The 12,841-nt window shown below is 42.2% G+C and overlaps 1 protein-coding gene across 1 annotated transcript; it reads right to left on the bottom strand.

Moving 5' to 3' along the window:
• Positions 1-393: 393 nt before the first annotated feature.
• psmd3 (proteasome 26S subunit, non-ATPase 3) lies at positions 394-11,077 on the bottom strand. The gene is made up of 13 exons (XM_071541071.1): positions 11,042-11,077; positions 10,758-10,922; positions 9,634-9,824; positions 8,503-8,643; positions 7,922-8,058; positions 6,867-7,057; positions 6,425-6,528; positions 4,996-5,110; positions 4,337-4,456; positions 3,207-3,310; positions 1,991-2,146; positions 1,280-1,330; positions 394-772 (listed from the first exon to the last, which is right to left on the bottom strand). Exons 2-13 carry the CDS (start codon positions 10,915-10,917, stop codon positions 695-697), a joined length of 1,548 nt encoding a protein of 515 aa, XP_071397172.1. The 5' UTR covers positions 10,918-10,922; positions 11,042-11,077; the 3' UTR covers positions 394-694.
• Positions 11,078-12,841: the final 1,764 nt, after the last annotated feature.

Here is a 12,841-nt window from a genome sequence, read left to right as displayed (position 1 = left end):
TTCACCAACTCAAAATGTGTGGTCACATGTATTAGCACTGAATATCAATATTCGTCCCATACTTTTTGTGCGACCTGGAAATGATACAATTTATTTTTTCACATTTGTTTTTTACTTTGAAGAGCCATGATGTTAACTACTCATTTATGTACCTGGGGGACCCCTTGAGCCCACTCAAGGACCTCTAGGGGTCCCCAGCCCCCATTCTGGGAGCCACTGAGAAAAAGTAATGTTAGTCTACACAAATAAGTTTTTTTTAGTGGGTTTGTATGGTGTTTCTAACCTTCTCTCTGTGACAGGAAGCCAGAGAACAGAATCCCAATCCCTGGCACCATAACCCATTGGGCCACAGATCTAACGAAACATAAAACACAGCAAAAATATAGACAAAAAAAAACTCAATTTATTTAAATTTTTCTCCCCTGCCTCACAGTCAGAACAGACACACCCAACACATGCTATAGGAGAGTATAGATACTGTTTTAAGATGAAGTTTAGAGTGCTTGGTGGAGAGTTGACAGTGCGGTGGTAAGGCAGGTACACAAGCCAAACAGAGAAAAAAAAAAAAAACACAGGGAGGGGAGGGAGAGAGAGGGAGAGGTGTAGAAGAAAGGTATTGTGGGTGGATTAATGATCTGTTAACGGCAGAATAGAAACACAGAAAACAACAGGAAGCGGGAAGTAACAGGGAAGTTCATGGGAAACTGTCGTCATCATCTTCTGCCATTTCTTTGGCAAATTCCAGGTCCTGCTGCTCACGCTCCCGACGCTCCTGCACACACACACACACACACACACACACACACACACACACACACAAAATAGAAGGATGAGAACAGTTACGAACATAACAAAAGTGCAGGAGAAACCAATATCCCAGTATTGGAGGCATAATACATTTGCAGCAAGAAAAACAATCTTTGTCATGTTTTTTCGAACCAAAATATGTTATTACACACACCATACTGTATTGTACTTACTTGTGAAGATACTGACTCATGTGTCTCCTAATCTAATCTCTTCTAACCTTGAACAAACGAAACAAACCTTGAAAAAAGCTCTACTTCCTCCTGGCTAAAACAAAGCTGTCTGGGAGGAGACTGCTCCCTAGTGGCCCGAGAGGCTCACTGCCTCACAGAGCTCGGTTTTACACATTTTCAGGTAAGTGGGCATTGCTCAACTTGCTCAACTGTGGAAAAACCTTTGGCATGACAAGGCTGTTAAATCCAAACTAATAAAAAAAAAAAAAAAAAAAGAAACATGAAGAGGACAACGTTACCTCTGCTGACTCCAGATCCTTGTTGTAGGCTTTGGGAGGGAACCTCATGGCCTGCAGGCGGAGACGAAACAAAGAGACACTGTGTTGAACTTGTTTGATACAGGGGTAATCTCACACAGCCACACCTCTGTGTCAAACTAACGGAGGTCTGGAGAACTCATCAGAAAATGTGGGATAACGAGACCTTGCAGAGCCAGAGGAGCCATTTGATTGGCTCAGAGATTGAAAAGACACACCTCTGGTTTGTTTTTCTGTCTGGATCGAAACAAGTTTCCTTTCTTAGTTTAGCCAAATTTATCAATTTTTATCATTAGCATAGCTAAAGACTTGTTTCTCCTTGGTCAGAAGTTTGCTTTTGACATCAAATTGAGTTGATGAAGCCTTTACAGCTTCTCAGCTTGAAGACTCTGCTATCCAACCTGGCCGAAAGCCTGTGATTACATGGGAGAGAGCTTCTGCCCTTTTCTAACCAACTGTTCTGCTTGAATTTGTTCAGACCTCCGTTAGTTCGAGACAGAGGATTGGGTATGTGAGATTAATATAGGGGAAGCTGTTTTTTGTGAGTATTGTTTCTTATATTTATTACATTTGATTCTTTATTCCTACTGGGGAATTTAAATAACAATAGATAATCTTTTCATAATTGTCCTGTGTACACATGTCCAGTCGGCAGGCAGAAAATGAAAGAAGGGTGTGTGTGTGTGTCCTCACCTTGACAGACATGTTGTGGATGTCCAGGCAGAAGGAGATCCTCTGGTGGAAGGCCAGCTGAGGCTCCCTGGTCCCGTAGATGTCCATGGTCTCCTTGGACTGGACAAAGCCCTTCTCATGGTTAATACTGGCCTCGATCACACCGTCACGGATCGCCTGGAGGAGGAGGAGGGGTGAGGGGAGAGTTTAGTAAGTCTCTATACTGGACAAAACTCGATCATTATCATCACCATAAATCATCTGTAGGAGAGAGAGAGAGAGATGGAGGGGTAAAAAGGGATGGATGACAACAGGGGAAAGAAAGAGGCAGAGGGAGGGAAAAGGTGAAAAAAAAACTTCTCCTCGTTAATGCCGGCATGACAGTGATCAGGAGAGATAGAGACGGAAGGAGGGCAGGGTTGAAGAGGGAGTTGAAAGTGTGTGTGTGTGAGGGAGGGAAACTGGTCACAGCGTGTGTGTGAGTGGGGGAGAGAAATTTCTATGTCTAGAGTGAAACCAAGCTGAAACTGTTAATTAAAACAATTAACAGTTTCAGCTTGGTTTCACTCTGCATTCCACATTATGTACTCCTACATGTTATCTCTTCCATCCCTTTATGTATTTACCAAGACCTGGTGCCTGGTCCGTATTGGTTCAAGGACAGGTGAATGTTTCCCCCCTCCCTGTGTGCGTTTCTCACTATGAAGAACCTAGTTATTCTCATCTCACTCAGAGAACAAACAACCTGCCACCAGCTTGTATCTTACTTCTCTCCTTGCACATATAATACACCTCTTTTGGAAAGAAGACACAGACCTATCCTTGAATTATTGGCTATTTGTTTTATTAATCACTTTATACTAAATTCTTCAACTGAGTGTGTATGTGAATGTGTGTGTGTGTGTGTGTGTGTGTGTGTGCGCGTACAAGAGAAGAAGCTACAAATGAGTTAAAGGAACACCTAGGAATCTTCTTAAGGTCCTTTCAATATTGCAGACATAATTTCTTAAGAGGCAAGGAGTCCAAAAGTTGACTTTCTGTGAATCAAAGTTGCAATGAAAATTAATGTTGTAACGCTACAATCCTTGACCCGCCTGATCGGTGTCACCGCAGTTGAAGTCACAAGATTCTGGCTGTCTATCTTTGGGAAAATATTTTGCGTATCACTACGAGTGAGGGAGTGTGTGTATTTAAGTGTGTATGTGCCCATTTGTGTGCAACTGTGTGTGTGTGTTACCTTAGCCACAATGAACTCGGCGTCCTCTGGACTGTCCAGCTGCAGTTTGAGAGCGATGTCAGCCAGCGAGATACGAGAGTAGGACAGACTGATCATACGCACACCTGGAGAGACACACACACACACACACACACACACACACACACACACGTAAGCAAGATAATTTGTGCTTCATATTAAAAATGTAATAATCACTTTGATGGTGTGTTGGATTTGAATAATGAGGTGTGTATGTTCAAAACACACTTTCCACACTAGTTTTGATAATATTGTCTCTGAGGCGATAGTGAACTTTAAGAATACACACCACACACAAGGACAGAGATGTTACAGCACACATTTAAAGCAAGGAAGCATAAGAATGAAGGATTTCTGCTTGATTTAATAGAAAAAAAAAACAGGGCAAAAGGAGCTGACTAACTGACAAACTGTCAACCGCATACACATAGGCACACGAGTTTTAATTACTTGTAAAACCCGGTCTCTGAGGCTAGTCAGGGTTTACTCTTAAAAACACACAAAGACTACATTTACATGGACTGCAATAATCCGACTATTGACCTTATTCTAAATAAGACAATATTTCGAGGAAGGTGTTTACATGAGTTGCTTATAGAATATTCCATTAATATTCCCGTTTACATGCTACAGAACATAGTCTGATTAATGACTGAAGAAGCACGCCCACATTACGTCCCGACGTCCTGCATCCGAGTTTCCCTCCGGAATTTAACCTGAAACCCTTTCTGTCATGTTGCTACCGTGGTCGGGACAAAATGTCGGGACTTCTTTTTTTTAACCGGTGGCAGACGCTGGAAGCTAGAGCATGAGTCGTCAAGCAGCCGGATTGCCATACGTTTCGCAAAACGCTGCGAAAACTCTGATAAGACGTCACAGTGCAATTAAGGTGTTTACATGTCTACAATGCAGTTCAATAATGCGACTAAGATCGGAATACTCCACATGTCTTAATTTGACTCCGACTATGACCTTATTCGGATTAAGGTAATCAGAAAATGCTGTTTACATGGCAGTGTCTTATTCAGAGTATCGTCTTAATCGGGTTAATATCGGAATATTGAAGTCCATGTAAACGTGCTCAGTGTCAGAGAGGCAGTTTCCTCACATACCGGTCTTGATGACGTTGTGTCGCAGTCGGATGATGAGTGTGTACGTCCCGTCTGTCTGGAACTTCTCTCCAAACTGCTCCAGGGCCTGGTTGAACTTGGCCAGGTTACCGGTCCTCACCGCTACAGAGAGAGAGAGCGAAAAAACAAAAAACAAAAACACACATCATAAAGGCAGTGTCGGCTTCAAACCACATAACTCAAACCTTTTTTCCCCAATTCTGTTTTTTGTTTACTGTAGCTGACAGCAGACATCGTTGGCACTACATAAAGAAAAAGCTTCATGACCCTGAGACGGATCCCAAAGCAATTTAAAATGCATTGATTGGACTGACAGATTGAAATGGTCAAACATGCACAGGCCTCTTATGTTACTATGCAAAGACCATAGAATAAGTGTGGAGCCAACATGGCTGCCAGAGACAACTGCTAAGTGAAGTTTGGTTTTAATTTTGTGAAACACTAGCACAACCTATCAAGTGTCTCCACCACGGTCTCACTGGTTTACGGAAATTATACCATGGTATCACACAAATTTGACAATGATATATTGATGTTCAAAAATGCTACACATAGCAGCTTCAGATAAGGAGAAGAGAAGAAGAGGAGCATGGTACTCTGTGTGTGTTATGTATGCATGTGTATGTATCCTATGACTGTACCCTGTGTGAGGAGGAAGTAAGGCATGAGGGATCTCTTGAGCGACGGCTGTCTGAACTGCAGTCTGTCTGGAATCTCGCCCAGCAACAACTCCACCACAATCAACAGCTTATGGACCTGGAGAGAGAGAGAGAGAGAGAGACAGAGAGAGAGAGAGAGAGAGAGAGAGAGAGAGAGAGAGAGAGAGAGAGAGAGAGAGAGAGAGGAGAGAGAGAGAGAGAGAGAGAGAGAGAGAGAGAGAGAGAGAGAGAGAGAGAGAGAGAGAGAGAGAGAGAGAGAGAGAGAGAGAGAGAGAGAGAGAGGGAGAAGAAAAACACAAAAGACTGTAAGGATAATACAGTAATACAGCTATTAAAGAAACAACAGTAATAATATGTATTGTTTTACTAGACAATAGTGCACATCACGTCGGGGCCTTGATTCACCCTGCTGGGGCTTATTTTGTGATAATGAGCTCAAGTAATTTCCAAGCTTCTGCAAAACAAATAGTTCAGGTGGTATCTATGGCTACACTGTAGCAGAACTGTGACCATAGCAATGTCTGTAGCTAGCATCCATGGCTACACTGTAGCTGACCTGTAACCATAGAAACATCTGTAACTGGCATACATGGCTACACTGTAGCAGAACCATAGCAACGTAAAAAAAAATCTCCCATATTTCTAACCTCAGTTAGACGAATGTTTGTCTGTAGTAACCAAACAGTTAGTGCTGAACAATTAATCAAAATTTTATTGAAATCGCAATATGGCCTACTGCAATTTTCAAATCGCAGGAGGCACAATATTTGTAAAAGGCGAAATGTGTCAAAATACCATTTTAAATTAAATATTGTGGTGCTGCAGAGATGTCCTGGCCTACACATCATATTCTACAGACTTAAGAAAACATCTTTGTTTGGTACAGATCCCCGCAAAAATCACACCATAATCACTTCAATACGTTTTTCAAAGAAAATGAGAATAATGATGTAAAAATTATCATTCCCTCTAATATCGCAAATCATATCGCAATTGCAATATCAGTCAAAATAATCGCAATTAGATATTTTTTTCAAAATCTACAAGCAGTAATGTATTTTTGCCACAAGGTGATGCCACTCATGTTGATTACACATCAATGAACCTGACCGCACTTCTTCACTGTGGAGTGATATGAGTAGATGTGAAAGAGAATGAAGACGATGAATACGCTCATTGGCCAATCAGAACTGAGCTGTGTGACAAACGAGTGCAACGGTGCCCATGTATGAAAGACAATGTTTTTTAGTGTGTATGATAACGTGTGTATATCTGTGATAGATGTATGCACATGTACATAAAGTTTAGATGAGTATTACAGGGTTCGTTGCTGTACATGACTGTCAGGATGATAATGTGTCCATTGAACAGTGGTTTCTGTGCACAATTGAGTGTGTGTTTGTGCACAGACCGTCTGTTTGAAGCCGACGGCGGTGTGCTGCGGAGCTTTCCTCAGGGCGTTGGTCAGAGTCCGCCTGGCCTCAGAATACTCCAGCTGGATGGCCTTAATACGACCTGAGGAGATCGACAGACGAGGAATGTAGAGAGGGAAAGAGAGAAAGAAAGGAGAGAGGTGGAGGGCGGCTTTAACCTCGTCCCAAAGCAATTGTATGCAACATGAATTTGAAATGTTGAACGTCAACAAAAACAACAACAAAAACAAAATGCGTGTCACTCTTTTCTATCAATCTCTACTTCCTGTATTTATTACCTAATAAAACAGAAATGCCATAAAATAATCTTAAATAAAAGACTTTTTTGGATTTGGATTTGGAGCGCAGTCTCTCTCCCACCCTCATTCCTCCTCTTCGTCCCCTCCATCTTTCTGTTACCCCCCCCCCCTCCCCACTCACCAGTGTAGTAGAGGTACCTGGCCCACTCGTTGTTGTTGGCCAGCTCGGGGAACACAGACTTGGAGACCAGTTTCTCGGCCTGGTCGTACAGGTTGAACTGCAGGTAGTTCCTCAGCAGCAGGTTCAGCAGGACAGCCTGGCCGTCGGCGTCGTGACGCAGCGTGGCCGTACGCAGCCGGGTGTGGAGGAAGCTGCAGGGAGAAGGATAAGACTTTAGACTATTAAACTATTAACTATTTTAAGACTATTAAAACGGAAAGGAGAGGTGAGGGTGTGTGTCACCTGTCTAGAATAAGTCAAGCTAGTGCGGAGTCGCCATATGCAGACAATGTGGAACACAAGAGCGTGAAGAAATACTTGTTCTTATTTATTTTTCCAAACTGAAAGGCTGACTTAAATCCTTTGTATGAAATGGGCTAGCTTGACTGTCAATTGAGAAGTTAAACAATCAAAGAGGAGAGGACATGTTTTAAATTTTTATATAAAACTACACCATTCACCTTATTTGCCCAAATAAAAATTCTGGTGTCGGGTATGTACACTTCGCTGCCCACAGGGAGTGACGAATCAAAACTTAAGCAAAATCCAAACTGTCTCCTAAACAGCAGTGAGCAGCGCTCCGTCCAGAGAAAGCTGGACTCATGAACGTTAAGATCTTTTCCTCTCTAGTCTCTTTGGTTCCCATTAGCATAAAGAATCACAGACCGGCCGGGTTGGGAAACATGAGCGCGCTGTGAGCAGTTTACGTGCAACGTCACATTACAGGATTTCTGGGTATTAAAGTTACAATTTTTCAAATAGTTACCTCTCACTAGGGACACCAACATACAACGTATTCTAGTGCAGCTTAATGTATCAGTGGTTTTGTCCCAGACACACATTTTTGTCTGTTGGTTCCGTTTTGATGTCTTTTTGTAAAGAAAACATCATCACGGAAGGCTTTATAATTACTTGCATATTCCTGGTTACAGGTGTGTATGTAAGAGAGAGAGTATGAGTGTGTGTATATGTATGAGAGCATCACAGTGTGTGTTCATGTGTGAGTGAGCATATACCTGCGGATGGTGTCTAGCTGGTTGAGGAACTCGTAGACCCGAGCGTGGTAGTAGTAACACTTGGCAGCTACCAGGTCCAGCGCTCTGCGGTTCTGAGAGCCGATCTTCTGAAGAAGGTCATCTGACACTTTCTGGGCCTACGGACGAAAAAAAAGAACAAAACACAAGACAATCAGAAACAGTGTTTTCTTCTTGGTAGCAGGTCAGTAAACTAACTTTTTCCATCTTCACAGTGGCCAAAGGATCCAAAAATTCAACTGCCATTTGCTAAAAGTTAAAACCCAAATACATTTTTAGAAAACAACCTCTAGAAGATGCTTGGCAATCTGGTAGAGTTGACAAATTTACATGTGAAATCTCTGGTGCTAAGGTATACATATTCAAATTATAAACATCTCACAGAACGAAAGATCAGAGATATAAGAGACAGAGAGAGAGCAGGAAGGGTGTGAGTTTCACACCAGTTAGAATGAGATTAAAATTTCAAATAAATGTGAAAATGAATGTATACCAGATCAGATCTTAGGTCTGAGAGAGAGAGAGAGAGAGAGAGAGAGAGAGAAACTGACAGATACACACACCTCGGTGTATCTCTTGTTGTTAGTGAGGTAGACCACCAGGAGGAGCTGCAGGTAGGCCTCCACCTCAGGCAGGAGAGGAGTGGCGGCTGCCTTCCCCGTCCTGGGCCGGAACTGGACCTCACCCTCTGCCATCTCCATGGGCTGAGAGGAGAGGGGCGACGAGGGAACGGAGGGGAGGAATATGAGGGGAAGGCAAGGATGTAAAACACCACAGTTAGAAGATGACAGAGGATATAGAGCAAGACACAGTATGTTCAATTAAATTAATAACATGAATAACATCTTTCTAGTTGTCTCCACCTCGTCCACGAACACCAGGCAGTCAAGGGGTGAGTGAGTGTACAAAATCTAAGGACCAAGTACCTTATTTATATTGAGTTTCATTTTCATTTGCACAGCCCATGTCTCAAGGTTTAAAAACCCTCCTATAAGCTGCCCTTCTTCATACGTATAGTGGATTTAATAGAGAAAATAAATCAGGCTATCCCAGCTTTCACATGGATTCATCTGGCCAGACTCTTTCATGGAAAGAGCAGGTGTTTGCAATATTTTGTACATTTAGTGTAGATAGCTGCTAGTTTCAATATGCTAATTGTAAGTACCTTTACTGCAGTACATAATTATACTCGATCAGTTATGAAAGCAAGTGACTTTTTTTCAGCCTGCAACCCATGTTGGCCCCAACCCCTTATAAGAAGCCCTGCAGGTAGTTGCTGCAGATAGTTAGCTTCTAGCTTTGATATACAATGTTAAAATGTAAGTATAATGTTAGAATCTGAGCATTTAAATCTATTCTATCTATCTCTCTCTCTCTCTATGTATGTTGATAAGAGATTCTCAAACTTTTCATCCTGCAGCCCATGCTGATTCCCAATGCAAAGCTAAGAACCCAGACAACCTCCAAGAAGCTAAGCAGGTAGTTCTTGCATATAATTAGCGTTCTAGTTTTCAGTTAGTTTTGTAGGGAAGAGATTTTTTTTTAAGGTGCTCTATTAACAGTTTCCAATATAAGTTACACTGACACAAACATAAGCTGACAAACAGAAAAGAAAAAAAGAATTGAAGCAAAGGTTTCTTAGACGTTTTTGTGTCCCAGCTTGTGGGCTGAGAAACCACAGCGCAGGCCCCTACCTCTTCCAGGAAGCCCAGCAGATAGTCCTTGGCGGTGGCGTTGTTGGTGTAGAAGCCAGAGAAGGCCTTGTGCAGAACGTTGGAGTTGAGCCGGCGGCTGGTGGACGGCAACGCCCGCAGAGCACGCAGCACGAACCGCGGCTCCTTCCCCGACACCGCCTTCTCTATCTGCTTCACATGCTCCTTGATGTCTGGGGAGGAGGAGACAAAGTCAGGAGAAATTGACGTGGGGGGGGGGGAGGAAGGGTAGCGGAAGAGAGGAGAGAAAGAGCAATGATGGAGAAACAGAAAGGACAGGGATGGTAAGGCAATGAGAGCATGGAGAGTCACAGCGGGGGAATAGAAAAGAAGATAAGGAGCAAGGTAGAGGAGAAGAGGAGGTGTGGGACAAAAAGAGAAGGAAGGGAAAATGTTGGCACAATGTAGTATCAAGGAAAGCAAAAAAGGAGGAGGGAGAGGAATAAAAGCAAAATTTTGGCACTTTTCCTTGCAAAGGATGCGCACGAATATGAACCATCAACTAGATTCAATGAATGCAAAAGTAGTAGCATGGGCGCTTTATCAGGGCTAAGTCAAGTGTGTATCAAGACCTTAGCAAAGTCAAAGACATGACAGGACGGGTTGAGAAAAAAACAACAACCGCTCAAGTAAACACTTTGGTAAATCTCAATAATATTCATCTCACAACACAAGTATAATTTAGATGTTGTTCAAATATGGCAGCAATTTTGTTAACACTAACGTCAATTGAAAGGACTTTCCACTCCTGTCACAACAACTGGAAACCGCCAGTGCTATTAGGAAAGAAGCTAACACATGGCTAGCTAGCTAAATGATGCTATTGGAAACACGTAAAAGCGCACATATGCATCAAATAATCAGCTGGCCGTGGCTAGCATCTACCTCTGTTTCTGTCAACAACAAAACTAAGTAGTTAGTTGTGTCATAACCTGATAGTTAACGTTAGCTTGATCAGAGACTTGACCGAGCCTTTGCTAACCGGCTAGGCTAACAAGCTGACTAACGTTAGCCACCTCTGTAAACTTGACAGGGTTTATTCAGTACGTTTTTGTCGCTGTTTGGGTGTTTTTGGGGGCTGTTTTACGGCAGAAAGCTGGCGTTACCCTCGAGGGTGAGCGCATCGAGCTCCTTGGGGGGCTTCGTCGCGTTAGCCGCATCTTCCTCCGGCATCTCAACGTCCTGCGGCTCCGGGCCCGCATCTTTCTGCTTGTCGGCTTTGGAGTCCTTGGCTTTCTCACGTCGCTTGGCTGTTGTCTCCTTCATATTGTCTGAAACAGTATTTTCACAGTAAATAACAACTTAGCAGATCAGAATAAGCGCAAATGCAAGCAAAATCGACTACTTGTTCAGCTGTTTTGATAAGTATTTTCAGCAAGTCATAACTCACATTTGTTTCTCTCGGCAGAATGACTGGCAACTATTGTGGTGCGCAAAGGATTGTGGGATGCAGACCGTGCTGCGTGATTGCGGAAGAGCAGTCACAACTAATGGATAGCAGATGCGTGGACGGTTCTCTCTTCTTGATGCAAGCTTAATTAGTTTCAACAAAAAATAAGACGACAAATAAATGCACCTCTTTAGGATTATTGTTATTGAACCTTTTACAGTCTATGTATTGAACCAACCTGTTTAGGTTAAAAAGACAAGCGCTTCAAATCAATTAAGATGAAGAGATTACAGTTTATTAATCACCGTGGAGAAATTAGCTGTTGCAGCAGCAAAAGCACTAGGATTCAGCTGGGAAAAAAGACAAATATAATAAAAGTAATATCAAATCAATTACAAAATGAGCAATGAAAAGTATAAAAGACTAATAAATAAAATAAAATGGAATGTGAACAATTTTATCAGTAAAACAAAGTTATCAGTATACTGTATGAAATAGTAGAACCATTCCTACCATTAATATATACAGTACAGAACAATAAGGTAGACATATTAAGACTGAATAAGCGAGTATGTGAATTTACAGCAATGTCCATGGTGTGCAAATGTGCACTGTATTCACATTAACAAGTCAACAGAAGGCCATAGTGTCAGGCTAGCAATATATATAAATTATACACCTGATCAAATATGTTCACTTATATGTAATTAGCATATGTACAGTGACGTACAAAGTGCCTTTGGGATATGTGCTTTAGCTGTTCCATGTTAGCTCAATGGCAGAGGTACCACATGTACAGAAAAATGTGTGTGTGCAAAATGCATGTGCATTATCATCTGTTCACAGTATCACTATTATGAACTAACAGTGTGCTATACCCTATGACACAAATGTGTGCTGTGCAACGCAATTCACAATAATAACAGGGTTTCTTTATAAATGAGGCAGTGTCATTCAGAGCCTTGGCATCATTGGGAAATTTAACAGCTTAAATGGAAATAGACCTAGACCAGTTCCAGTAGGGGGCCCCATATAAGCCAGAGATTTATTTTTATTCCATTTTCAATACAATGGGGCATACATTAGTGTCTACATGGGAAAGGCTAAGCACTCTCTGCCTTCACTATTGATGTTTGCACTGATCGATTGGTGCTGAAATCTCAGGGCATTCTAGAGGGGGATGTCACTTTGGTAATTGACCACCATGCCAGCTCACTTCCCTCCAATACCAATTAGTCACGATAGGAGACATAGTAGTATGGAGACAATATGCAAATTCTCCAGATTCAAAACTGTTAATTTTATCGGCTCTGTGTGAGATTGTGTAACTTCTCTCACAATCAACAGACAACAATGATGGATAAAAATACTTAATTCTAGCATTGGATATATAATTTAATGGATTGTGACATTACTCTGTAACTTCTTACCAGCAATTTTAACAAGGAATAATCTATTCATCCCTGGAGAGTTAAGAGGGAAATGATAGAGGAGAGAGAAAGACAGAGAGAACAAGAACCAGGCATAGGTAGAAGAAAAAGGAAGAGAGAGAATACGAGAAAGTGAGACTAAAAAAGGGGAGGGGGAGAATGAAACCGAGAATGCGGTTATGTAATCATAACCTCTCCAAAAGGCAGCTGAGAGTGACGGGAGAGGCTGTTCGATTGATCATGAGCTCTTAACGATGCACTGGGGGTGGAAGGGGAGACGGGGAAGGAGCACAGGTTACTATAGTAACGAAAGAAGTGCTGGCATGCCTGGGGAAACATGAAGCCCATGCAGACATCAGAGAAGAAGAGT

The sequence above is a fragment of the Centroberyx affinis genome, unplaced genomic scaffold, assembly GCF_046629955.1.
Source record: "Centroberyx affinis isolate AG114_WGS23_722 - 3 ecotype Tasmania unplaced genomic scaffold, CSIRO-AGI_Caff_v1 ptg003780l_1, whole genome shotgun sequence".
NCBI lineage: Eukaryota > Metazoa > Chordata > Actinopteri > Beryciformes > Berycidae > Centroberyx > Centroberyx affinis.
This window is presented reverse-complemented; position numbering and strand designations above follow the sequence as displayed.